The sequence below is a fragment of the Miscanthus floridulus genome, chromosome 8 (genome assembly GCF_019320115.1).
Source record: "Miscanthus floridulus cultivar M001 chromosome 8, ASM1932011v1, whole genome shotgun sequence".
NCBI lineage: Eukaryota > Viridiplantae > Streptophyta > Magnoliopsida > Poales > Poaceae > Miscanthus > Miscanthus floridulus.
Genome location: NC_089587.1, coordinates 202,794,218 through 202,820,152, shown reverse-complemented (window position 1 = coordinate 202,820,152; position 25,935 = coordinate 202,794,218). Strand labels below are relative to the sequence as shown.

Genomic DNA, 25,935 nt, shown 5'->3' with positions numbered 1-25,935 from the left:
CTTCGCCTCACCTGTGCCAGCATACCCCCTCCGACCTTTTTTTAACTATCATTCTCACTTTTCAAGAAAAAATATACTTAACTTTGATCAAATATATATAAAAAAAATATATTAATATTAATGGTACATAATTAGTATATCACTAAATTGTTCGGAGATACAAATGTGACTAATATTTCATATAAACCTAGTCAAACTTAAGAAAGTTTTGTATAAACCTAGTCAAACTAGTTTCATCAGCATAAATACAAATACCGTAGCAACACTTAAAAAAGGCCAGGTGGAGTAGACTCCAACGGCTCGTCATAGTGAGGTGTTCTGGGCGAGCACAAGTCTGGTAGATCTCTTAAATGTCAGGTTTAAAACTGGTTATATTTTTTTTCACAATGAACTGGGTTGTATGTACTGTCCATGAAGTCCGGAGAGCCAGGAAAGAGTATCATTCCATTCTTCAGTAGCTGAGCTAGTACAAAAGGTTGGAACGAAGCTACAGGTTCCAAAAAATATGATAATGAAATGGTCAGCCACAGAAATGCTGCATGTAGGATCTCCCGATATATGTAATGTAATGGAAGCTCGCTAAACAAATCAGCCTTCAGGTACTATCAGCAGAACTGTGAAATTTGACTATCTTAGATAATCAGGCATCAAATCAAGCTGTGGAATACCTTCTGTCCTTCTGTTGTTTTCTTAACTAATACACTCGTTTCTGAGCATGAAGTATTATTTGCAGTTTTAACCTATGTTAGCTGTTTTGTCAGATTTTCCCTAAACAATAAAAATTAGAAGAGTGGAAGAAGGTTTTGAAATCTTAAGATAATAAGGAGGTACCATAACTGAATTGTGTGCTTGCATTTTATTTTAGAACTTGCACCACTATGTTTCCAATAACAAAGCACACCTTGGTATCTTCTTCCTCTAATGCATCATGTTTGGATCACGACCTTGAACTAGTTGTCGGTGAGGCAGCGATCCGATCCCAGCCGCCAGGGGCTGAAAATCGACAGCCTGGGTTGTCGTCTGGTCAGGCAGCATTGCCTGGACACACAACCAAACAGGGCAGAGTCTTCGTGATCTCTATCTCCCTGAAGCTCTGCACCACCAGCAGGTACAGAGTTCCAAGTAACTGCCAGCAAAGCAAGAGACGTTGAATTACTTTACTTGCCCTTATCACTATTGAGGGTGTCCAGAAGGCCTTGCAATACTCTCCTGTACATGTTATTCGTTTCAGGAACTCCGAATCAAGTGGCCATAATGAGGACAACACAACATTATGAACTCCAGTAGACCTATCACCTGTAAGGTTAGCTTCTGATAGAATATGATGTTGCACCAATAGACGATGGTCCAGATCTTCTCAAGTCCTGCAGTCCGATAGTCCATACAGAAGCTCCCAACACCTTATGGAACTCTAGCAGCAGAGTTGAATTCACAATTGTGATCCAAGCAATTTGTTGGGAATGAATCTGAGTATCAAAATAATAAAATGGCACAGTTAAATAAGATGAGCAAAAGCAAACGCAGATCATAGATGGTGAACTGCTTCTGATTCACCTACATTAAGCCAACGATACCAAAAGCATAAACAAGCCACAGGAACTATAAGCGAAATTGGCTCACGGAATAGTATATTGATTAATCACTGTAGTGAGTGCACATATATGTATATAGGCATTTAGGTAAATGAGTGCTAGGGTTAGGCCTACGGAAACAGAACCAAAGCTAAACATCATTACTTAACACAGATCAACAATCACATCTACTAGTGCGCTCACAGGCACAAGGCCAGCGGCAGAAAACACATGTTGGCATAGAGTGAGCCCAAGCTAATCCTGTGGGCAGCATGGCTAACAGGCCACAGTTATTTGAAGATTTCAACCAGAAGAAATTAAACACTTTGCTAACTGTTAATGCACAAAATATAATACACATAATGGATAACTGAGATCTGGGGCACTATCTTTTCTCCAAAGACAAACAAATAGTGACTCAAAAAATAACATGGGCTAAAACATATCAAATAGCCCTCACAGAATGAATTATACCCTTTCAGACCACGTACATATAGCTAAAATAGTTCTTTTGATGTAAAGTATGTGAGGCGCACCTATTATAATTTGCATCCTAAAACTGAATGCACCATGCAGAAGGTAAACATGCAGTGTCAAGCACTGTCCTTTTTGAGAGCAAAATTGCACAGTTTCTTTTTCTTGAGAGCACAATTGCACTATGCTTCTTTCACAATTCACACACTATTTCATATGCATAAACTCAGTAGTAATAGCTGGTCAGAGCAATCTGCCATAAAGGAAGAATAAATGACGCTGCATTTTAATATTTCAATTCAAACTGGTACACATTTATGATTTACCACTAAATCAATTGTGTTTACCTACCAATTCATTTTGCTTTCAGTTTAGATACCATATGCCTTGCCAAAACAAAGGCATCATATATAGAAGTAGGTTAGCCAGATTAAATTGCAGATAGAAGAAAGAGCCAAACCTAAGCTGAATTACTGGAATAGGAGCGAATCAGAGTCATTCTGCAACAACAGTCGGCGTTGTTAGCACCCTCACTTATTGATCCCTGTCAAGGACATCTGATACATTTAGCCAGCAATAGGAAACAGAAGGTGCTGGTTTGGCTCTTGTGAATGCCTGAAATTTGAATAGAAGGTAATTAACAAGAATAAGGCACAATTTGAAGAGACTTACTTGAAAGCTTCAGTTAAATATACACGTGTGTAAGTAACAGTTTCAGACCTGAAGGCCAACACAGAAGGAGTGCAACTAATTGCTCTAGTGCTTCAGAGTTTTTCCATGCCAAGGGACCAATAACTTAATTTGAAGCTGAAGAGATACATTCTATGGACCAATGACTAAATTTGAAGCTGAAGAGATACATTCTATGGATAGAGAATTTTCTCCTTGTTTTGTGAACAGCTCGAAGGCACCACCATGCTTGTCGGATGGTTTCACACGCTGCCGCTTTTGTCCCAAGAGGAACGACAGCTTCTCCCTATTCTCCGGCATGCCTCTCTTGCCATTACCGTTCATCACCGTTACCACTTGCCCCATGTCCTTCTCGTCATTCGCTGCCTCCTGGCAGCGAACGCGCAACTGTTCCTCCCACCCCTCGGGGAAGCAAGGCAGCCACTGTGGAACGTGCCTCAGCGGCGGCTCCCTCCCCGCCGCCGCGAAGCTCTCCCACCCGTCGCTGGAGCCGCAGCCCGGATCCCTCCTCGGCAGGGGCTTCGCGAATGGGACCTCCCTCACCGCGGCGACGAACTGGGCGAGCTCCGCGAGCGCGCCGGAACAGAGCAACGGCCGCGTGGGGTCGGACGCGCCGGGGAAGCCGCCGAGTGCGTGGTCCTCGAGCGCGAGGACGGCGTCGGCGACGTTGGGCTCCGTGCGGCCACGGGCCTCGGCGAAAGCTGCTGCTGCGCGGCCCAGAGACGCGATGTAGCGGCCGGCGATGTCGGAGAGGGCCCGGAGCGCGGTAGGTTCCGCGGCGGAGTAGCCGGAAGAGCGGAGTATCTGCGCGGTGGAGACGGTGGAGACTGCGGCCTGTAGGTGGCGTGGGACGGCACGGGGGTGCTTCGCCGGAGTTCCCATACATGGCGGCGACGGCGAGGAAAGGGCCTAAATAAAACCCTAGCGGTCAGATCCTTCCAATCGAGGGTTTTATGCCATGTTTTCGGTTTGTGTTTTTGAGCGGGTCTTTGTTTCTATTTTGTCGACGGGATTTTTTTCGAGTTATTGGAGGACAGGGGTTATTAACAGGCTTTTGGACTAAACAAGGATTCTCCTTTCCTTGTGGTTTACTTCTATCTTTTTTCGGCCAATCTTTTCGTCAAATTTTATGGCTTACCGTCTCTGTAGCTATTTTTAAGACAAAAACAAAGGAGAGTACAATAGACGTACGTATCACTCATTATTACATTCTAATTTATTGAAATCCAATTATATTTCCTATGATTAAAAGGTGGAGTCTTAGTTCCATTATACAAAAATATGACAAATGCTAAATTAAGTATTTTTTAAATTTGTCTTGAATCCCTATATTTTAGGATATTTTAAATTTCAGAATATACGCTATATTACAAATAGAGTAATTTATTTTATAACATATGCATTTAGCTAAGCTAGCCTTTTTTAGTCAATCTTCTAATAGCAACCGAGGGCCTGAAATATAGGTAAGTTTAAGAGATTTGATGGACAATTAATTTGGTACTAAAAATTGGCAAAGCTAAGTTTTTCACCTTTGTTGGTAACAAACCAAGTGCCAATCTTGATCGTCTTACCAAAAATATTATCTTGTTCTTATATTTGATGTAGACTAGGCCCGATCTTCTGAAAGGTATGATAGTGTTGATTGATGGAGACTCGACGTTCACGATCTAGGCTTCGAACCAAGACTGATTCGGACCCCGCAACCGTTACACCACATCTCCGTTGGTTATCAACCACGCGAACGCGATTGACCTCACCGAGAAGGCTTTCCTGCAATCGAATCGAGAACACAAGCAAGAACGGGATGAACGCAATATGAAATTGCAAATAAATATGAGGCTTATTCGAAAGGACTAATCGCCACAGATGAACAAGATCAAGAACTGGGACCCTGGTTCACAGCAAGCAGACTTGTCAGCACAGTTGCAGCAAAACGATATCTGTTTTACGAGGAAATAAAAAAACTAAACAAAACCCAAACCCTATAGAGAGCGACGACTGCTATTTATAGAGTCTTGGATGTCACCCCCGGACGCGTCCCCTAATGGGCCCAAACACGATACACGGTCCAACGGACCAAAAGACGGTGTCGTAGCACCTTGGTAGATTCTGGACGCTGACTTATTTCGACGATTTCCGTTGATTCCGAAGGTATTTTGATATGAGACCACTTGGACTGGCTTCCTTATCAAATTAGCTTTCCAACCATATATGGATCATCAAAAATGGAGTCCGGATGCGTCCTGGGTGGCCAGTTTAAGGCAGATTGGTCCCCGAACCCGAGATGGGCTCCAACTTCAGTTGGACTAGGCCTTCACCATGAGAAAGATGAATTGGACGCCCATGCTGGTCCTCCTCCTCTCCTTGGCTTGTATGTGATGAAGAAGTGATATCCTTATCATCCTCCCTTTCTTGAATTGAAGTTGTCCTTGACTGAAGTAGATCGTCTACTCCATTGGATGACAGCAACGATGGCTCCGGAAGAAGACGTTCATCTTGGCGCCCAATCCTTCGCAAAGGCGGCTGCCATGGTGGCTTCCCTGCTGGGAATTTATCCTCCTCCTACAAAAGGTTAGTACCAACAAGAGGCATAGCACTAGAAGCAGAGCCAAGTGGACATATACGCAATGTACAAGTTAAAACATAACAAGGTTTATCATGATCACAAGAACAGATTTAAGAGCAAATAAAACTTCTTTTATGTTACTTGATGGTTCATTTGTTGGTTTGCTAAAGTCTTTATCATGGTCTTTCTTTTTCTTTTTAGCAAATTCCTTTTCATATTGCACAATTTCAGCAGGAGTTAAAGGAAGTAAAGCAATGGTCTTTCCTCTAAATATAAAAGTATATCTATTTTGCCTACCATGATGTAGAGCATTATTATCATATTGTTAAGGGCAGCCTAACAAAAGTGAACAAGCTTGCATAGGCACGACATCAAAATCAACATAATCATGGTATGATCCAATAGAAAAATGCACACGAGCAGATTATGTTACCTTTGTCTTACCACTATTGTTGAACCACTGAACATGGTATGAATATGGAAGAGCACGTGTAGATAAACCAAGGGTCTTGACAATCTAAGAACTTACCAAGTTATTGCTGCTCCCTCCATCAATTATAGCACGAACACGGAAATTATTGGCAATGAGGAATATTTGAAACAAATTATGGCGTTGTAACTTGTCTACTGGCTCAACTTGTGTACTCAAAACACGCTGAACAAGGATTAATTTATAGTTTACCGTGCATGTCACACTATCAATTACCTCATCAGGATCTTCAGCACTATCCATAAATTTATCTGCATAAAGATCAGTTGCAAGTACAAATTCATTCTCTTCATCACTAGCACTAGCATACCCACCATCATCAGTAGCAATATATGCGTGTTTGCTAGGGCATTCTTTAGCAATATATCTCATGCCCTTGCAGCGATGGCAAACAATTTTAAAAGAGCTGCTAGACGAAGGTGTAGCAGATCCACTAGAAGGTGGTGTGATAGAAGAACTCTTCTTTACAGGCGTTGGTGGTGTCTGCACATCAGAAATTTACTTACCTCAGTTGGACGTGAAGGAGTGGACGGAGTCGTGGAACGCCTAGGTTGTCATCCCTGTACTTCCCTTTCAGCTTTAAGAGCATAATGATATAATTGGGAAAATCTAGTCCATTCTTTATAGTCAAGAACATCCTGTATTTCACAACGCAAACCTCTAAAAAATCTAGAACACTTATCCATTTCATCCTCTTGTATGTTACTACGTGCTAGACCAATTAAAAGCTCCTGATAATATTTCTCAACAGTCTTACTACCTTGACTTAAATATTGTAGTTTTAATCGTAGATCACGCTGATAGTATGGAGGAACAAATCTTGATTTCATTCATCGTTTAAGTTTAGTCCAGGTTTGAGGTATTTGAGCATTAGTATTAGCATTAACATTATTGCCAATATCATTCCACTAGAAAAGAGCAAAACTAGTAAACTCAATAGTAGCAAGTCTGACTCTATATTCTACAGAGACTTGATGGGAGCTAAATTTTTTATCTACAGCCATCTCCCAATCTAAATATGCTTCAGGATCAGCAGAATTAGAAAAAGAAGGTATCTTAAACTTGGTTTTAGAGAAAGGATTATTATTACCTTGGTTATTACCTCCTATACCATGTCAGTTAAAGTTCAACCGATTATAGTTACGTGCATCCTCAGCACATCGTTGAGCTTCGGCTTTAACCTCCGCGTCGCCATCATCCTCCTCAGAGAGATCATTATCATCTTCTTTAGGACGTGGTCTAGGATGTCGTTGTTCAACATCTTCAATCCTTTTGGCCAAGTTGGTGATTTGTTGAAGGATCTTATTGAACTTGTCATAAAAAACAACACAAAGCTCATTATTAGAAATACAGTCATTGAAATCTATAGGTGTCTCTGTTTCCTTTGCCATTGCCTTCCGCTTTTCCTGATATGGTTAGTAGAAAAAAAGAAGACAACACAAATAATATTATCCCTACCAACTACTTAGGTTATGGACAAGGAAAAACAAGGCACTTAACTCTCAAACATCTTACCACAGTTTTACAAGTGTTCTTATCAAAGCGACAGGCGGTGCAATCGATCGGTGATTGTGATTCCGCTGTAGCTTGAGTGTAACAGTTGCAAGACGAACATGTACTTGGTTAGAAGAAAGTGGAGCTTAGACAGTCACAATATAGTAGCAAGGTATAGCAAAATTCGCAACTGAATAGCAAAACTAAATAAGTATCCCAAATACTTGTCTTAGTTGCTGGCCTACTCACGTTCTAAGTACCAGATGTATCAAGTGATGTGAACAACAGAAATATAATTAGAAACAAGGCAGAAATCAACACACGCAAATATAGCTCAAACGACGCCCTCTATGTGCTCCTCTAGATATTGTTTCACTTTTGCCCCTCTCTTTTTCTCTATTTTTGGACTATCGTTGTTTTTTGGGATTCTTTGACTTTATCTTTTTATTTTTTTGATATTTTTTCTTCACTTAGGAGCACAAAAGAAGTAACCACAAAAAATATGAGCTTAAATAAGTGAAAGACGTGACCTGTGGAAATTTTAGAAGACATGCTCAAAATCGACAAAGAGCTTGTAACCACGAAAAGAGAATCTCGTGACCAGTTTTTGACCAAAATAAAAATCTCTGACCCCGATAGTTCGAGGATGGACGGATCTGAATTTTTTTTTCTGATCGATTTTGATATATGGAACGTCAAAATCCGAGTTCGTAGGCAAAAACTAGACCGATTTTATGAACTAACTCCGAATTAGAGGACAAAACGGGAACAATGCGCGCAAAATTGGTCATGGCTGAAAGGATTTGATGAAAACAGTGAAGACAAGTATAACAAATTAGATAGCGTGGACTAGGATTTGATAGATACAAAAAAAACACAGCAAGACTTGAAGGTGTTCACGGATTATGATGAAAAACAAAGGAAAAAATATAAACTGGACTCAAAATAGATCTAAAACCAGCAACCAGAGCTTGACCTAGGGCAAACACTCAACCACGCGACACAGAGACGAAATTGCATGGCACAACGTGACTATAGGACAGGGAATATATAGCGGTGTATATTTTTTGACTTTTTGTGGACTATAGGTAATGCAAAAACAGTAACAATCTAAAGAAAAAAACAAAGTTATACCTAACAGGCAATAAGGTCTCTGATACCACTTAATGTAGACTAGGCCCGATCTTCTGAAAGATATAATAGCGTCGATTGGTGGAGACTCGACGTTTACGATCTAGGCTTCGAACCAAGACTGATTTGGACCCCCGCAACCGTTACACCACAGCTTCGTTGGTTATCAACCACGCGAACACGATTAACCTTGCCGAGAAGGCTTTTCTGCAAGCGAATCGAGAACACAAGCAAGAATGTGATGAACGTAATTTGAAATTACAAATAAATATGAGGCTTATGATAAGAAGAAGAAGTTCAAGTTTTTATTCAAAATGACTAATCGCCACAAGCGAACAAGATTAAGAACTGGTGCCCTAGTTCACAGCAAGTAGCCTTGGCGGCACAGTTGCAGCAAAACGATGTCTGTTTCACGAGAAAATCAAGAACTAAACAAAACCCAAACACTAAGGAGATCGACGACTGCTATTTATAGAGTCTTGAGCGTCACCCCCTCGGACGCGCCCTCTAATGGATTCAAACACGATACACGGTCCAACGAACCAAAAAACGGTGTTGTAGCACCCTGATAGATTATAGACGCTGACTTATTTAGATAGTTCCCATTGATTCCGAAGGTATTTTGACGTGAGACCACTTGGACTGACTTTCTTATCAAATTAGCTTTCCAACCATATATAGATCATCGAAAACGGAGTCCAAATACGTCCTGGGTGACCAGTTTAAGGCAGACTAGTTCTGGAACCCGAGATGGGCTCCAACTTCCGTTGGACTGGGCCTCCACCGTAAGAAAGATGAATTGGACGCCCATACTGGTTCTCCTCTCCTTTGCTTGTATGTGATGAAGAAGTGATGTCCTCCGGCCTGTTCGGCAGGCCATAAACGATCATGGATTATTTACTGCTGGCTGGTTTGGTGTGAGAGAAAAATATTATTCCAGCTTATAATCCACGATCGTATACGAGCAAGCGAACATGTTGCTCATCAATATTGGTGCACTCACATTTTCAATTGCTCTAAGATTGGATGGCAAAAAAGTTCCCAAAATCTCAGTGTTTCCAAGCCAGCCAAAAATAACTAGGAACAACAAATAAGGATTTTCTCTATGGCCGTTTGTATTCTTTCATTTTGGAAGAATTGGAATCTACTCAATAAATTATGTTATTTGGTTTGAAATTTGACGTTCCACAGCTTTTCCAAGTTCACATATGAGACTATCTCAAATTCATATGGTGGGAGATGAAATTTTATTCTATATATCATTATGCTATGTTTCTACTTTCCTACTTATAGCATGGTCTTTAACTCATTTTTTCTATAGTAGAAATGCAACATAGAAGTATCTCCCTTATATGTCTAACAATAATATATAAATATATTACATATACAACTATATTAGCTTAATTAATTTGTACCTAAATTATAATTATTGAAATGAATTTAATTCAAGGATCCAAACAGACCGAACAGTTTTCAAAAAATAACTCCTAAAATACAAAAAAATTGGACCCACGAAAAACTTTTGTGGCGGCGCATGGATTTTTTTCACGGGAGATCATGTCTGCACCTGAATCCTAGTCGTGGTCCTAAAATACGAAAAAATGGACCCACGGAAAACTTTTCGCAGCCATATCCAGTCGGCCACAACCTCGCCCAGCCATCAAGAGGCAGACACAGCTGGCCACCAGCCCGGAACAGTGCCCACCGCTGTGCGTCTGTCGGTATTTGATGACCAATAACCTGTCACGGGGTTACCTCTAAAGATGGCAGTGAGTCGGGCTTGGACCCGAAACCCGTGGGTTTCAGACCCAGTGGGGGTGGGTGTGGGTGCAGTTTTTGCCCTGTGGGTTTGCGGGTTCGGGTACCCAAAATGGGGCGGGGCGAGGCGGGTGCGGGTTTGAGGTCTCCCCCGCGGGTACCCATCGGGGACCCGAAAGTGTGCGTGAGGAATCAAGATTAAAAAAGCCCATCAAGTGGTGGCCCATTTACATGTTGACGTATATATACAAGTGAATCTCCTCAACTCCTAGTCTCGCCTCCAGTAGTCGAGTCGTCGATTGTCGTCTCATCTCGGCCCTTCACATTCCGCCGCTCTCTGTGCACTCTCGTAGGTTTAGGGTTTTATCTCGGCAGCGCCGCAGCCACTGTCCATGACTCCGTCGAACGTCAGACGCCAGACGCGCCAAGCTGTCTCTGCTCCACCGTCCATCCGTTCATGTCGTACCATGCCGCACAGGGTCATGGATCCACGGTGAGAGAGACGATTTGACTGCCACTGGTCTATGTATCTGTTCGTCATTTATCAATAGTCGATAATGAATTAATGATGTATTTTCTTCCAGGAAGGGGCAATGGCTACGCAAGGTACCAGTGGATCTGGTGCTGTTACCCGTGCATGTGCGACTGCCTTGATAGGAACAGGTGACTAAACTACACCTCCATCTGATTCGACTACAGTAGCAGGTCCAGGTGGACCAGCAGGTACTGAAGATGTGATACAAATAGATGATGATGTTCGTGTTGGTAGTAAGAGAAAGCTAAAATCTGAAGTTTGGTTAGAGTTTGATAGGATTGAGGTAAATGGGGTTTGGAAAGCTAAATGCCAATGGTGCAAGAAATTGTTATCAGGAGAGACAAGAAATGGTACAAACAGTTTGAAAAAACATCTTCAAATTTGTGACGATAGATCTTGTAGAAAAGGTCTACAACAGTCCACTCTTAAGTTAACTCCAAACCAGCAAGATGGGACTATCACTATTGAAAAATATGTCTTTGATCAAGATGTTGCTAGGAAGGAACTTGCCCTTATGATTATTGTCCATGAGTACCCTCTTTCTATGGTTGACCATGTTGGATTTAAAAAGTTTTGTGATGCGTTACAACCACTGTTCAAAGTAGTGTCTAGAAACACAATCAGGAAGGACATTTTCACAATGTATGAATTACAGAAAGAGAATATGGTGAAGTACTTCAGAAAATTGAGTTCCCGTGTTGCTGTTACTACTGATCTGTGGACTACAAACCATCAGAAAAGGGCTACATGGCTGTGACAGCACATTTTCTTGATGATGACTGGAAGTTGAAAAGCTTCCTTATTAGGTAATATTGTATTAATCAAGTTTGTGTTCATAAATGGCTGCCTTGTTTTTCATGTGTTCCTCATTATGTTGTATTTTTTTTGTAGGTTCATTTATGTTCCAGCCCCACATACAGCAGAAGTCATCACTGATGTTCTTCATGAAGTCCTGCTAGATTGGCACATTGAGAGAAATTTGTCCACCATTACTCTTGATAATTGCAGCGTCAATGACAACCTTGTCAAGCAAATGATTGGAACTACTAATGATGATCTTGCAAAGAACATGGCTATCATGCAAGGCAAGTTGCCACTCTCTTCTTGTATGTTGAATGGTCAATTAGTTCATATGCGTTGTGCTGCCCACATATTAAATTTAATTATGAAAGATGGAATGAGTGTCATGGAGAAGGGGATTGACAGTATACGTGACAGTGTTGTATTTTGGTCAGCCACTCCTAAAAGACATGAAAAATTTAAGAAAATGGCAGTGCAAATGAAAGGCAAATATGAAAAAAGAATAGCTCTTGATTGCAAAACTAGATGGAATTCCACATATACTATGCTTAGCAATGCACTTTTGTATCAAGATGTTTTTGAACGCTTGGCTTCCAAAGCTCCATGTGTTCCAAAAGCAGAAGATTGGAAGTTTGCTAGGGATGTTTGTGATAGATTAAAGATGTTTTATGATGTAACAGAGTTACTATCAGGCACTAAATATGTCACAGCCAACCTTTTCTTTCCTAAGATCACAAACATTTATTTGACTATTAGGAAGTGGACAAATAGTGGTATACCCAAGGTAGAAGAAATGTCTACTAGAATGAAAGCAAAGTTCAACAAATATTGGTCAGATGTCCATGGTTTAATGGTTGCTGCGGCTGTCCTAGATCCCAGGTACAAATTACAGCTGTTGAGTGCTCTTTTTAATAAAATACATGGCAATGAAAGTACAGCAAAGGATGCTGTTCAGAAAGTGAAGGATATGCTATGCAATTTGGTATTGGAATACCAAGATCCAATGGAGGATGTTGCCACAACCGATGGTACTCAAACTAGGCTAAGAAGTACTCAAACCATGTATGGTGAAGATTGGATTGACGCTTTTGATGATTACATATCAAAGCAACCAACAGTGACCTCCACTTATGTACGCACATAGTTGGATTTGTACTTGGAGGAGCCATTGCTTCCTAGGACACAAGAGCTGGATATCATAATGTGGTGGCAACATGCTGGACTCAAATATCCTACTTTGCGAAAAATTGCACGTGATGTCCTTGCTATTCCAGTGACAACAGTGGCATCTGAATCAGTCTTCAGTACTAGTGGGAGAATAATCAGTCCACATCGCAGTAGGTTTGCACCATCAATGGTAGAAGCACTTATGTGTATGCAAGCTTGGTCTCGTGCCGACATGATAGGTAAATGATCTGTGATCTATTGCATAATTGCAAGTGAACATGTTTATTTCTTGTAAGTACTAATATCTAATTTATAAACACTTTGGTACTGCAGGGTCTCAGTCTTGTTTTGTTAGTGCTTTGATGACTTGTCTTGATGAAGAAGAGGAAGAAATGGTATTCCTATTATTTTTCCATATTCCAGTTGTGATGAATTGATGATTTAGTTCTATATAATATATAGTATATATATTGATCTATTCTCTGTATCTTTACTTTGCAGGATGTACCAGCTTCCACGGTTATTGATGAATGATGATGATTGACGATGATGGCATGAAATGAAGATGAAGGCCTTCTGAAAATTCTTATTTATATAATAGTATATTAATAGTCCTATTCTCGTTTTTACATTTCAAGAAACTCTAGTTCTCTACTGGTAGTCTGGCACTGCAGTATGCTCATGCACGTGCACTTGCCTTGGGCCATTGGCCTTGGATTGTTTTAAATTTTTAATTGTTCATGGACAACGAAATGACCTTGAGTGCATGTTAATTATCTCCAATTCAGACGTAATTGTGCATGTGCTTGACCATGGGTGCTTGTTATCTTCATTTCAGACGTTCAGTACTTCATATGCGGTACAATTGTTGTAAAGTTCGCGGGTTTCGAGGAACCCGTCGAGTTTCGGGGACCCGCCGGGTTTGGGGCCGGGGGCAGATCTTCACCCGTCACAGGTTTCGGGTCGAGTTCGGGTAGTGTGTCGGGTCTCGGGTGCGGGTCCACGGACTATCGACCCGACCCAAACCTGACCCGTTGCCATCTTTAGTTACCTCACAGCCCTGACGTGAAAGCGTCCAGGTGAGAGAGCAACGCCATCAAACAGCAAAAACACAAACCGATAAAAGGCAACTACGGCTGTGTTTAGTTTCAGAAAATTTCAAAAAGTGCTACAGTAGCTATCGCATCGAATCTTACGATACGTGCATGGATCATTAAATGTAGAAAAAAAACTAATTACATAGTTTAGCTAAAAATCGCGAGACGAACGTTTTGAGGCTAATTAGTCCATGATTAAACACTAATTACTAAATAAAAATAAAAGTGCTACAGTAGCAAAATTTCCAAATATCGCGAACTAAAACAGCCTACGATGGATTCTTTACCAAATTGCTCCATCCGCCAACTCGCACTCCTATGACAGACTGATAGATAAACCCAACGATCGTCTCATCACGCACGACCTTGGTCATGTAAGTGCTGTTCTCATTAATTATTAATGGCCCGTTTGGTTTACCCTTAGCTTGTTTTTTCAATTAGAATAGTATTTTTCTCTCACAAGAATTTAGCCAGAAACAGTATTTTCAGCCAATTTCAGTCACAATTCAGCAAGCCGAACAGAGCCAATGTAGCTGGCTATACCCGTATACACATATTTCCGTTGGATTTTAATTCTGCAGAAGCAGGGAACATGAAAGCTAGATATGACGATAGACATTACCTAATTTATGACCAAATACGTTCTCCACGAAAACATGATTGTTGAGCAAAACAAGGTTAATATACATGCCTACTCTGCAAGAAGTACATAAACTATTCTATTTTTCCTTACTTGTATTGTGATTGTTCTTAATTTAACTAGCAGACACCTAAAATATCTACTCTAGGCCAAGGGTGTTCAGCCGGTCACGTTTCGACTTTTATTTTGACTGGTTTCAGCTGGTTCAATAGTATTCTGTGAGAGAAAATAAACTAAAACGAGCTGAAACAAGTGGAGACTAGACCCGCTATTAGGTTGCTTGGCTTTTATGAAAAACTAGACTAGACAAACTTTCCACGCGTTGCTGCGAGGTATCTTGTGTACGACTTGACTCTGTTTGGCTTGTGACCACAGGTTGCGGCAAACTCAATTGTTGTCGAGCGAAAAGTCTGGCGAGCAAAACCAGCGCTAGAGTTTTGGCGAGTAGCAGCGTTAAATCAATTAGATCCGCATAAGCAAAGTAGGCTCACAGTAAGTCAGGTCATCAAGCAAACATTAGGTACAACTTATAAGCTGTTTATGGCTAAAATAAGCTAAAATCAACAGCCAAACGTTACACTTTTCAGTAGCTTATTCTGGCCATGCTTATTTCCACAGCTTCCATTTGTAATAAAAAACAGAAACGGGATCATATCAGCTTATTTTGACCGTCGTTTTTACTCTATTTGTGCAGCTTATCTAGGAAATGCTTCCCAGATAAACTGTACCAAACATGCCATTGGCTAATGCTAGGTGCGGTGTGCCCTAGCGAGCTGGGTCACGCTTAGGAGACAAACTAAACACGCCCTTGAAAAATGTTGGGATCACTAAGAAAATTTGTATACTACATGGCATTAAAATTAATACAACCAATCACCTGTAACAATTTTTCCAAAGCCATTACATCTTATTGCCTTGTACACATGAAGTGATTAGTACACACAAGAACCCTAACAATTAAAAAGCCAAAAGATTGACAATCTTCCTAGGAATCTAATTAACATACATAATTTCTTACCATTTCAGCTCTCCTTTTATCATTAGAAATAACTTTAAAATATTCCTTTTTACCCAAAAGAAAGATTTCATTTTGATTGAATCTTTCGCCGTCTAAGCCTCAAAATACCACATGTGAATGAAAGGGCAAGTGCTCATCAAATTTTTTTAAGTTTGACTAGCTTTATAAAAAAGATTACCAACATTTATGTTACTAAATAAATTTATCGTGAAAATATATTTCATGATTGATCTAATGATACTAATTATGTATTATAAATATTAATATTTTTATATATAACTGGTCAAAGTTAAATTAGTGTAGGTGTAAAATTATGCAAACGCCCTTCTTGTATCCTCATTCCACACACAGAAACTCAAAAGCAATTGATCACTCTGTTCGCTTGTTGGTTTCAGCCAGGCTTATTCAACCAGCTAACAATGTTTTTCTCTCATAAAAAACAGCACAACCAGTCTAAATCAGTCCAGAAATCCATCAATAAACACGCCAGATATGTCTAGAGAATTCGACGGAAGTTCAGAATATTTTGTGCCACATGGAGCTCGGCACCCACCTCTACACCGTGGATGAGCATCACAGATGGAAGGATAGGGTGCAGCAGGTCTTTTTCTTTGTATGCATGCACTGCTTTTTTTAAAGGTGGGTCCCATAAAAAAACGGGTTTCAAACTCATGATTATCTGCATGTTCGGTTGGCTGGTTTATATCGTTGTTGGTTCGTGAAGAAGTACTACTAGCTGGTTTGTGTGAGAGAAAAATACTGTTCCGGCTAGAAATTTAATGGTCGTTTACGATAAGTCATGGCCCCAAACGAACATGCTGTATATTATTTCCAGGATAAGATCTGAACTTAGAATTAATTATTTTTTTTGATAAACAATTACGTTCGTTTTTTAGAGTGTTGGGATCCCGGTGACTAAATTTTTGAAGATGTAAAACGAGGGTGTTACATGAGGTGTTCGGATACTAATAAAAAAAATAAATTACATAATCCGTCAGTACTCCACGAGACATTTTTTAAGCCTAATTAATCCATCATCAGCACATGTTTACTGTAGCACACATTGTCAAATCATAGATTAATTAGGTTTAAAAGATTCGTTCCGCAAATTAGTCGTAAGTTGTGCAATTAGTTTCGTAATTAGTCTATATTTAATACTTCATACATATATCTAAACATCTTATAGGACAACGACTAAAATTTAGAAAGGAATCAACACCCACTTAGGGTGCGTTTAGATCCAAAAAAATTTTGGATTTTGGCTCACTGTAGCATTTCGTTTGTATTTGGTAATTAGTGTCTAATTATGGACTAATTAGTTCAAAAGTTTTGTCTCGCGATTTCTCGACCAACTGTGTAATTAGTTTTTTTTCGTCTACATTTAGTACTCCATGCATGTGCCGCAAGATTCGATGTGATAGTTACTATATAAAATTTTTTGGCAACTAAACGGGACCTTAATGAGGAAATACATTCTTGGGCAATCCAAACGCTCAAGGTGCGACAGTGTAGTAAAAAAATTCTCTGTCCACTGCTCGCTTTCGCTGGAGCGTCAGGGTCGGACAGAAGCCTCTGGATACCCCGCAGTTCAATTCCGCCGCACGATCCCTCAGCCGCGATCCCACCGTCCGTTCCTCAGTCCGCCGCGTGACTCCCGCACCCCAAATTCAAATTTCGAATCCCAGCCCCGTTGCCCGCATCGCACCCCTTGGGCTTCGATAACCCCTCCCCCCCCCCCCCCCCCCCCCCCGCCCCCCCCAAAACCCATTCCTTTCTCCCCCCAGATCCCCAATCCCCACCTCCGCACACCCCACCTGAAAACCCTAGCGCAGGCACACGACCTCCGTGTGCAGCGCGTAGCCGCCATGGCGGGCCCCCTCAACTCCAGCTCCGGCCACAACGCCGCCGCCGGCGGCGGGGGCAAGACCATCGAGGAGATGTACCAGAAGAAGACGCAGCTGGAGCACATCCTGCTGCGCCCTGACACCTACATCGGCTCGGTGGAGAAGCACACCCAGCCGCTATGGGTCTACGAGGACGGTGCCATGGTGAACCGTTCGGTCACCTACGTCCCGGGACTCTACAAGATCTTCGACGAGATCCTCGTCAACGCCGCCGACAACAAGCAGCGGGATCCCAAGATGGACGCGCTCCGCGTCGAGATCGACGTCGATGGCTGCTGCATCTCCGTATACAACAACGGCGACGGGATCCCCGTCGAGATCCACCAGGAGGAGGGCGTCTACGTGCCAGAGATGATTTTCGGCCACCTCCTCACCAGTAGCAACTACAACGACAACGAGAAGAAGACCACCGGCGGGAGGAACGGATACGGCGCCAAACTCACTAACATCTTCTCCACGGAGTTCGTCATCGAGACCGCTGATGGGCGTCGCCAGAAGAAGTACAAGCAGGTGACATGTTTTGGCTGTCTCTTGAGCGCTCTTCATAAGGGCGTTTTGCCCTTTTGGGTTGCCATATTTCCGGTGCTGATGTGTTTTGAAATGGGGGGTAGATCTGTCAAAACAAATTAGCTACTAGAAATTTTGCTTCGGATTCCATAGTTCTGTTGGCTAGCCATATGATTATTAGAACTAAGTGCCTTCTGTTGTCAGTTTAAAATCTGGTGGATAAAGCATTCGAGTGTAGGTTGAAATTTAATAATTCTACTAGGCGTGCACAAATTTTCAGCAGTTCAGTATATCTTCTCTTTTGTTTTTTTTTTCTCGATCGGGCCATTCACCCCGTTTTTCATTAAGAGGAGGAGGTAACCAAATGTTACAAAGACGATATATAGGACACGCAAGTAATCCTTGGATTACTAACGAAATCCCACAGAAACAAACAAACAGCAAGAAAAACACGAGGGAGGACCCACCACCTCAAAACCCCAACCGACCGAGCCTAATACATGAAGACAACACAATGATAGCTAGTAGTGTAGTGAAACCGCAGAGGCGATGAGAGAGACCATGGCGGCGAATCATCCGCCCGAACTGCAACCTGGCCATCACGCCCTTAGCAGCAAAGCATCTACCTTAGGGGGGGCCATCACGACATCTGCGGCAAAGCATCCGCCCAAGCTGATAGCGGCAAAGTATCCGCTAGAGAAGCACGACAGCAAAGCATCCGCCAGAACTACAACCTGACCATCACGCCCTTAGCAGCAAAGCATCTGCCTTAGGGGGGGGCCATCGCGACATCGGCGGCAACTGATAGCGAATCGGTTCATAGATTTTGTCCTATGGATACTTCAGATACCTTTTCAATTTAATACTGATCTCTAGTTGTTTTTGTGATACATGCTAAAGTTGTTACGAATTTTCATCTTAAATTGTTGTGGGATTGGTTAGTAAGGTTTAGTATCAGCATGGCTCAATTTGTCACTAGTTTAAAGCCGATTTTTAGGGTCCAGATGGCATGGTCAATATGAATTAATTCATTCTCCACATGTTACGGGATAGCCATTCTAAATCTCAAGATACAGAGTGTGAAGTTTCTTTTTGAATTCAAATGCAGGTTTTCTCTGAGAACATGGGGAAGAAGTCAGAGCCTCAGATTACCAAGTGCAAGCAGGGTGAGAACTGGACCAGGGTCACCTTCAAGCCTGATCTTGCCAAGTTCAACATGACCCATCTGGAAGATGATGTTGTAGCTCTCATGAGGAAGAGAGTGGTTGATATGGCAGGCACTCTCGGCAAAACAGTGAAGGTTGAGTTGGATGGCCAGAGGGTGCCCATAAAGAGCTTCTGTGACTATGTCGACCTGTATATGAAGAGTGCTAACTGCGACAGACCTGATAAAATGTTTGTATTAATTTTCTTCTAACATAAACTTTTGGTGATGTCGATAAACAAAAAAATTTGTGGGTTATATCTGATCATTCACAATGGGTTTATTATTTCAGGATTTATGAGAAAAATGATCGGTGGGAAGTGTGTGTTAGTCAAAGTGAAGGGCAGTTTCAGCAGGTAATATTGGGTTATGTGAGAGCAGCTTCTTGAGTTGTGGTTACAATTGCATCCTAAAATCTGCTATGCTATTGCAGGTCAGCTTTGTCAACAGAATTGCAACCATAAGGGGCGGAACTCATGTTGATTATATCACCAACCAAATTGCCAACCATGTGATGGCCATTGTGAATAAGAAAAACAAGAATGCAAACATGAAGCTGCACAACGTGAAGAGCCATTTGTGGGTCTTTGTTAATGTGCTCATTGACAATCCGGCCTTTGATTCACAGACCAAGGAGACCTTGACCACTCGTCAGGGAAGCTTTGGGTCAAAGTTTGAGCTTTCTAGTGCTTTCCTCAAGAAAGGTATGTGATACAGAACACTATAGTTGCTTACATCAGTTTTTTACTGCTCAACTAATGCTAATGCTCTCTTTGTAATTTGTATGATTGCAGTCGAGACATCCAGTATAATAGAGAATGTCCTATCTTGGGCTGATTTCAAACTTAACAAAGAATTAAAGAAGACTGATGGAAGCAAGAAGTCAAGAATTTCTGGCATCCCTAAGCTTGAGGATGCAAATGAAGCTGGTGGGAAGGACTCTGAGAAGTGCACCTTGATCCTGACTGAAGGCGACTCTGCAAAAGCTCTTGCTGTGAGTAATGCATACTTTCTATATAACTTTGTGTACTTTAACTATGGAGCTGAAATGCTGAGATCCGCCCCTGCAGATGTCTGGCATAGCTGTCGTAGGGAGAGATTACTATGGTGTATTTCCTCTCAGGGGAAAACTGTTGAATGTCAGAGAGGCAAACCACAAGCAGATAATGGACAACGCTGAAATTCAGCACATAAAGCAAATCCTAGGTTTGCAGCATGGAAAGCAGTATGAAAGTACCAAAGGTTTGAGATATGGCCATCTCATGATAATGACAGATCAGGTTTGGCATACAACATCTCCAATTTTATATCAACTAATCAAAATTTAGGATCATGATAATGACAGATCAAGTTTTGTTTGCTCATGCTTTGACAACCAAAATTTAGGATCATGATGGTTCCCATATCAAAGGGTTGTTGATCAACTTCATTCACTCATTTTGGCCGTCTCTTCTTAAAGTTGAATCTTTCTTGGTTGAGTTCGTCACTCCAATTATCAAGGTAGATAACAGTTGGGTTTTATCTATGCACATATTTTTATGTATTTTCACATTTTATTCTTGATCCCATACTAGTTTGCACCAGAGGGATTTTTTCCTGCCAGATGTGTAATTTTTGTAAAATATCTGTTTGACTGCCATTATAATACTTGAACCCACTTGTCCAGGCAACCAGAGGTAAAACTACGAAATCATTTTACACAATGCCAGAGTATGAAGAATGGAGAACGAATTTAGGAGCAAGTGCAAGTTCATGGACTATAAAATACTACAAGGTCTGGTTGTCCCTTCTAGTTCCTTTGGTTTTTGTTTCACTGATTTGTTGCTTGTGTTTGCTTTTGTGATTTTCCTTTGCTTGCTCCTGTCAATTCTGTTGGTATTTGCTGAGGATGGCAGCATTCTTATGTTGTTAGTCATTTATGTTAATCATTTAAAGGGATCATTTTGGTACAGGGGTTGGGAACAAGCACAGCCCAAGAAGGCCGGGAGTACTTTGAAGCTATTACTGATCACAAAAAGGATTTTGTCTGGGAAGATGACCAAGATGGCAATCATATTGAGTTAGCATTCAGCAAGAAACGGATTGCTGATAGGAAACAGTGGCTTACAAATTTTCAGGTTAGCTCTTGCATCTTTCCCCAGTTCGGCATGGTTTGTTTATGCTGGATCAACACTAAATCTGCAAACTGATTTTCAGCCTGGAACGTATATTGACCAACAAGAGAAAAAAGTCAAGTATAGTGATTTCATCAACAAAGAGCTGATACTCTTCTCAATGGCGGACCTGCAGCGATCAATACCTTCAATGATTGATGGCCTTAAACCAGGTCAGAGGAAGATTCTGTTTTGCTCATTCAAGAGGAATTTTGTTAAGGAAGCTAAGGTGCGTCTTTTGTTTACCTTTCCTTGCATTACAGATTATCTGGGGTTTATTTATTTATTTATTTATTTTGTTGTTTCTTCTGTTGACCACAGGTGGCTCAGTTCTCTGGTTATGTGTCAGAACACTCAGCATACCACCATGGCGAGCAGAGTTTAGCAAGTACAATTATTGGAATGGCTCAGAATTTTGTTGGCAGCAATAACATCAACCTTATGTACCCTGGTGGTCAGTTTGGCACCAGAGCTCAGGTGGGATAACAGGGCAAAAGCTTGTACTTGTGAGGTGCTTGTTATGACATAACACTGCCACAATTATTGTCATGTGTGTTTTAAATGTTTATATATCATTTCAGGGAGGCAAGGATGCTGCGAGTCCTAGGTACATTTTCACCAAGCTGTCTCATATCACACGTTCAATTTTCCCGAAGGATGATGATATTCTACTTAATTATCTGAATGAGGATGGGCAGTCAATTGAACCCACCTGGTAATGTTAGCGATTGCATATTTACATCATCTGTCCTTATCACAATCATCTATTCATAGTGTAGCTAATGACAAGCCCTATTTTTCTTAGGTATATGCCAATTCTTCCGATGGTCTTGGTCAATGGAAGTGAAGGAATTGGCACTGGATGGAGCACATTATATTCCAAACTACAATCCAAGAGACATTGTTGCTAACCTCAGGCGGTTACTGAATGAAGAGTCTACTGTACCAATGCATCCATGGTACAAAGGATTCAAGGTTGGTATTATGAGTTGGCTTTTGCAGTTGCACCAAGGCATAGTTTTGTAAATACTCCTCTAGACTAGAATTATTGGTTGTACTAAAGCAAACTTTCAATGCCCAAATCTACAGGGATCTATAGAGAAGACTGTCAATATAAAGGTAGCTGGTTCCACGTATACCGTCACTGGAATCATTGAGGTTGTTAACAACACTACACTGAGGATCACTGAACTGCCAATCCGCCGTTGGACTCAGGATTACAAAGATTTTCTTGAAAGTATATGTGCAGATAAGCACAACAAGGACAAAGTATCATTCATAGAGGTAGTTGACAATAGAAAACACCTTCGCTTGTGTTCATAATGTCTGCACCATCATATATCATAAACACTTTTCCTCAATTGCAACTATTGTACAGGATGTCACAGCGCAAGGTGATAATGAAGACATTTACATTGAGCTCCAATTAAGTGAGAGAAATATGAATATAGCTAAGGAAGAAGGACTAGTGAAGAAGTTTAAGCTGACAACAACAATTGGAACATCAAACATGCACTTGTTTGATTCAGATGGTAAAATTCGGAAGTACGACACTCCTGAGCAAAGTAAGTGATAGTCTCATATTGTGTGTTGTTACAGACCCCATTTTCTTGTCATTTAATCACTACTAAAAGTGTGATATTTCTGTAGTACTTGAGGAGTTCTTTCAATTAAGGCTTGAATTCTATGTTAAGAGAAAGGTACATCTGATGACTTTGATATTTTCAGAATATTAACTATAAGCCATACTAACCAATTTTTTTTGTGCAGGAAGCAATGTTGAAAAGTATCAAGCTGGACTTAAAGAAGCTTGAAAACAAAGTTAGGTTTATCCGCTGTGTTGTTGATAATGAAATTATAGTTAACAACAGGAAAAGGGCAGATCTATTCTTGGAGCTCCAGGCAGAAGAATTTTGATCCTTTCCCAAAGAAAAAAAAGAGGGCTGAACCAGCTGCTGTAGGTGCTTTAGAAGAGGAGGAAAATGAAGAGAGTCCTGAAGCTGAAGGAGCGGAGCCTAGTGACTATGAGTATCTCCTCGCAATGTCAATCGGTACGTTGACTTTGGAGAAGATACAGGAGCTCAATGCTGAGAAACAAAAATTAGTGGATGGTGTTGAGGAACTGAAAAACACATCGCCAAAATCACTTTGGTCGAAAGATCTTGATGCTTTTGAGAAAGAACTGGATGTAAGCAATGTCATTTTCTGATGTTGTGTTTACACGTCTGTGTTCTGCTACCTCACTTGCGTACTTTGATGCAGGTGCTTGATCAAATGGATCTAGAAGAGGAGGAGCGAAGGGAAAAGAGAATAAAGGAAGGCAAAAAAGGGGGATCAAAAGCTGGACCCAAGAAACAACGTAAAAAGGCTGCAGTTAAGGAGAAAAGCGATACAGAAGGTATCTGTTATTCCTCCACTGCACAAAGTTTCCTGTGGCATTCCTATGGAAATGATTGATTAGCTCTGTTTGAACTCTGAACCAATGTTGAAACTCTGATCGCCTGTCACAGATGATGATGCGGCTGAACCAGTGGTCCCAAAGCGTGGAGCTCAACGGAAGAAAGCATCCAAGAAGGTAATAATCTAACATGCTAATCCTTGAGTTGACTAAGTACTTTTTAGTTGCACTGTGCTGATAAAATAGTTATAGTTTCTAAGGCAAATGGTTCTGGGTCTGATGACGAAGATTCTGTAGCTGAGAATCCAAAACGTGAACACCAAAAGAAACAATCTAATAAAATAAGATTCTCAAAACTATCTATTTAACTAGTTTGTGTGTAATAACTTTTTAATTGGTTTTATTTACAACTGAAATGTGAAAATCTCACAGGCTCCTGTGGATGAAGAGGAAGTTGACATGCCTTCACTAAAAGACCGTATTGCTGCTTTAAGTTTCAATGACTCCTCTCCGGATCATTCTGGTACTGCCAAAACACATTCAACCAACTTGTTGTATTTGAATGATAAAAAGGAGAGTCCTCTGTTTAAAAAAATTGAGCTGATGGAAATTTGCAGCTATGGAAACTGAAACAACAGAAGAGCAGAATGAAAAACTAGCGACTAAGGGACCAAGCAAAAGAGGTGGAGGAAAGAAGGTGGCATCGTCATCCTTGGCGATGATACCATCTGATGACGAGGATGATGATTTTACACTGGAGGAAGTCTCAGAGGTCCAAGCTCAGAAGAAAGGTAGAGGAAAGAAGCCTGCTGCTGCTGTGAAGCCGAAGGCTCCTGCCACCAGGAAAAGGGCACCGGCTCAGGGCAAGGCAACGCAGAAGAAAATAGATGAGATGCTCCAGGCCATTGAAGCTAACAACACCAGCCCTGAGAAGAAGGTCCGGAAGATGAGGCCCTCTCCCTTCAACAAGAAGAGTGGCTCAATCTTACAGAGGGGCTCGACTGCCGCTTCTGCAAGCTCTGAAACTACTGCTGAAGCTTCACCACCCTCTGGCAGCTCTGCAGAGCCAGTTGGTGCAGCACAACCTAGAAGGACAGCCAGGGCCACCAAGAAGCCTGTCTATGTTACTGATAGCGATCCTGAGGATGAAGTGGTGGAGTTGACTGATGATTCTGACTTTGATTTGGATGGTGACTCAGACGAGTGAAGGTAGCTGTCATCCGTGTGTTGTGTGCAACAGTATCTAGTTTGTGTGTCGTTCCACATGCTATACTTTGATGATGCATTTCTTGTTCGTTGTATGTGTTCATTGTGTTGTTCTGTTGACTGTTGTTGCCAAGAGCCCAAGACAATTACCTGGTTAACTGATTTGTCTGTCTGTTATTTTTGCATACAAGTGTCCAGAACTGAGTTCTGACTTCTGATGCTGCTCGGCACGGGCGTCCACGAGAGGGCTCTGTGGCCTGTGGTCCGTGGGGTTGGGGTTCTGATACATCATTGAGCTAGAAGCGTGGCGCTATGATAGATTTTGTACGCTGGTAGCAGTTGGCGAATGGAGAGCGATCCGTTTGCAGGTTTCCAACCTCGCCCTCTGGCCTCTTCTAGTTGAGGTGATATAAGTAACCTAACTGAGAGTACAGTCTGCAGAGTTACAAGGAGTCCATTTATATAAGCGTTGTTTTACAGTAAGCTATTGGGTCCCGCGGAGATCGAACAGGAAGAGATACGGACGCCTTCTGTTACACATGTAACCAAGGACAAGGAAACAGTCCATCGTTGGTGAGCATTTGTTTTCTTCTTACTTCTGAAATTTTTGTTACGTGCCCAGATCAATACATTTCAATTTAAAACCCTGAAATGTTTGGTACGTGTCCAGAACAGTGCGCATATGAATTTGAAAATCCCTAGACAGCACTCCCTAAAGTGAACCATTTTCGCTGTTCCACTTCTGCCCGAGGCTTCTTCCTCTTCCTCCGTTGCTGCACCCTTGCCTAGGGGTAGATAGCTAGATTGGCAGAAAAGAGCCAACGCTCTGCGCTCTGTTCTCCACGGAATACCAGCAGAGATCATCGGCTCCTTCAATGGTTGATGGCCTTACGCCTGAGTCGCCTGAGTCGCCTGACTGCACATTCAAGAGGAACTTCGTAAAGGAAGCAAATGTGTGGCATCAAGCATATATATAATTTTACAATTTTTGTATATATTATTATTACAGACCATCAGTGGTCTGTTACCATTTCGCTTGGTCTGTTAGCTACAGGTTTCTCAATTCTGTGGTTATATGTGGCAGAATACTCTGCATACCGCCATGGCAGAAGAGAGTCTAGGGGATAAACT

General features: G+C 41.4%; 2 protein-coding genes across 4 annotated transcripts; one reads left to right on the top strand and one right to left on the bottom strand.

The window, feature by feature from the left end:
* Positions 1 to 275: 275 nt before the first annotated feature.
* On the bottom strand, positions 276 to 3,707 carry LOC136474626 (transcription initiation factor TFIID subunit 8-like). 3 transcript variants are annotated; one of them, XM_066472183.1, is made up of 4 exons: positions 2,718 to 3,707; positions 2,506 to 2,589; positions 1,297 to 1,466; positions 276 to 1,209 (listed from the first exon to the last, which is right to left on the bottom strand). In XM_066472183.1, the coding sequence occupies exon 1, from the start codon at positions 3,615 to 3,617 to the stop codon at positions 2,868 to 2,870; it is 750 nt and encodes a 249-aa protein (XP_066328280.1). In that variant the 5' UTR covers positions 3,618 to 3,707; the 3' UTR covers positions 276 to 1,209; positions 1,297 to 1,466; positions 2,506 to 2,589; positions 2,718 to 2,867. The 3 variants fall into 3 exon arrangements, with proteins under 3 accessions (XP_066328280.1, XP_066328279.1, XP_066328281.1); XM_066472182.1 differs by having other exon boundaries at positions 2,506 to 2,660; positions 2,766 to 3,707; XM_066472184.1 differs by having other exon boundaries at positions 276 to 1,126; positions 2,506 to 2,660; positions 2,766 to 3,707.
* A 13,498-nt stretch (positions 3,708 to 17,205) lies between these two features.
* Positions 17,206 to 24,962, top strand: LOC136477948 (DNA topoisomerase 2-like). Its single transcript, XM_066476227.1, is given in 23 exon segments — positions 17,206 to 17,846; positions 18,952 to 19,238; positions 19,340 to 19,403; positions 19,481 to 19,751; positions 19,842 to 20,041; positions 20,118 to 20,327; positions 20,434 to 20,547; positions 20,714 to 20,821; positions 21,000 to 21,164; positions 21,244 to 21,429; positions 21,522 to 21,677; positions 21,782 to 21,915; positions 22,006 to 22,072; positions 22,074 to 22,175; positions 22,290 to 22,484; positions 22,579 to 22,765; positions 22,851 to 22,900; positions 22,971 to 23,099; positions 23,101 to 23,388; positions 23,463 to 23,598; positions 23,711 to 23,775; positions 24,031 to 24,121; positions 24,216 to 24,962. Coding segments are annotated over 23 exon segments (4,344 nt in total). The 5' UTR covers positions 17,206 to 17,297; the 3' UTR covers positions 24,806 to 24,962.
* Positions 24,963 to 25,935: the final 973 nt, after the last annotated feature.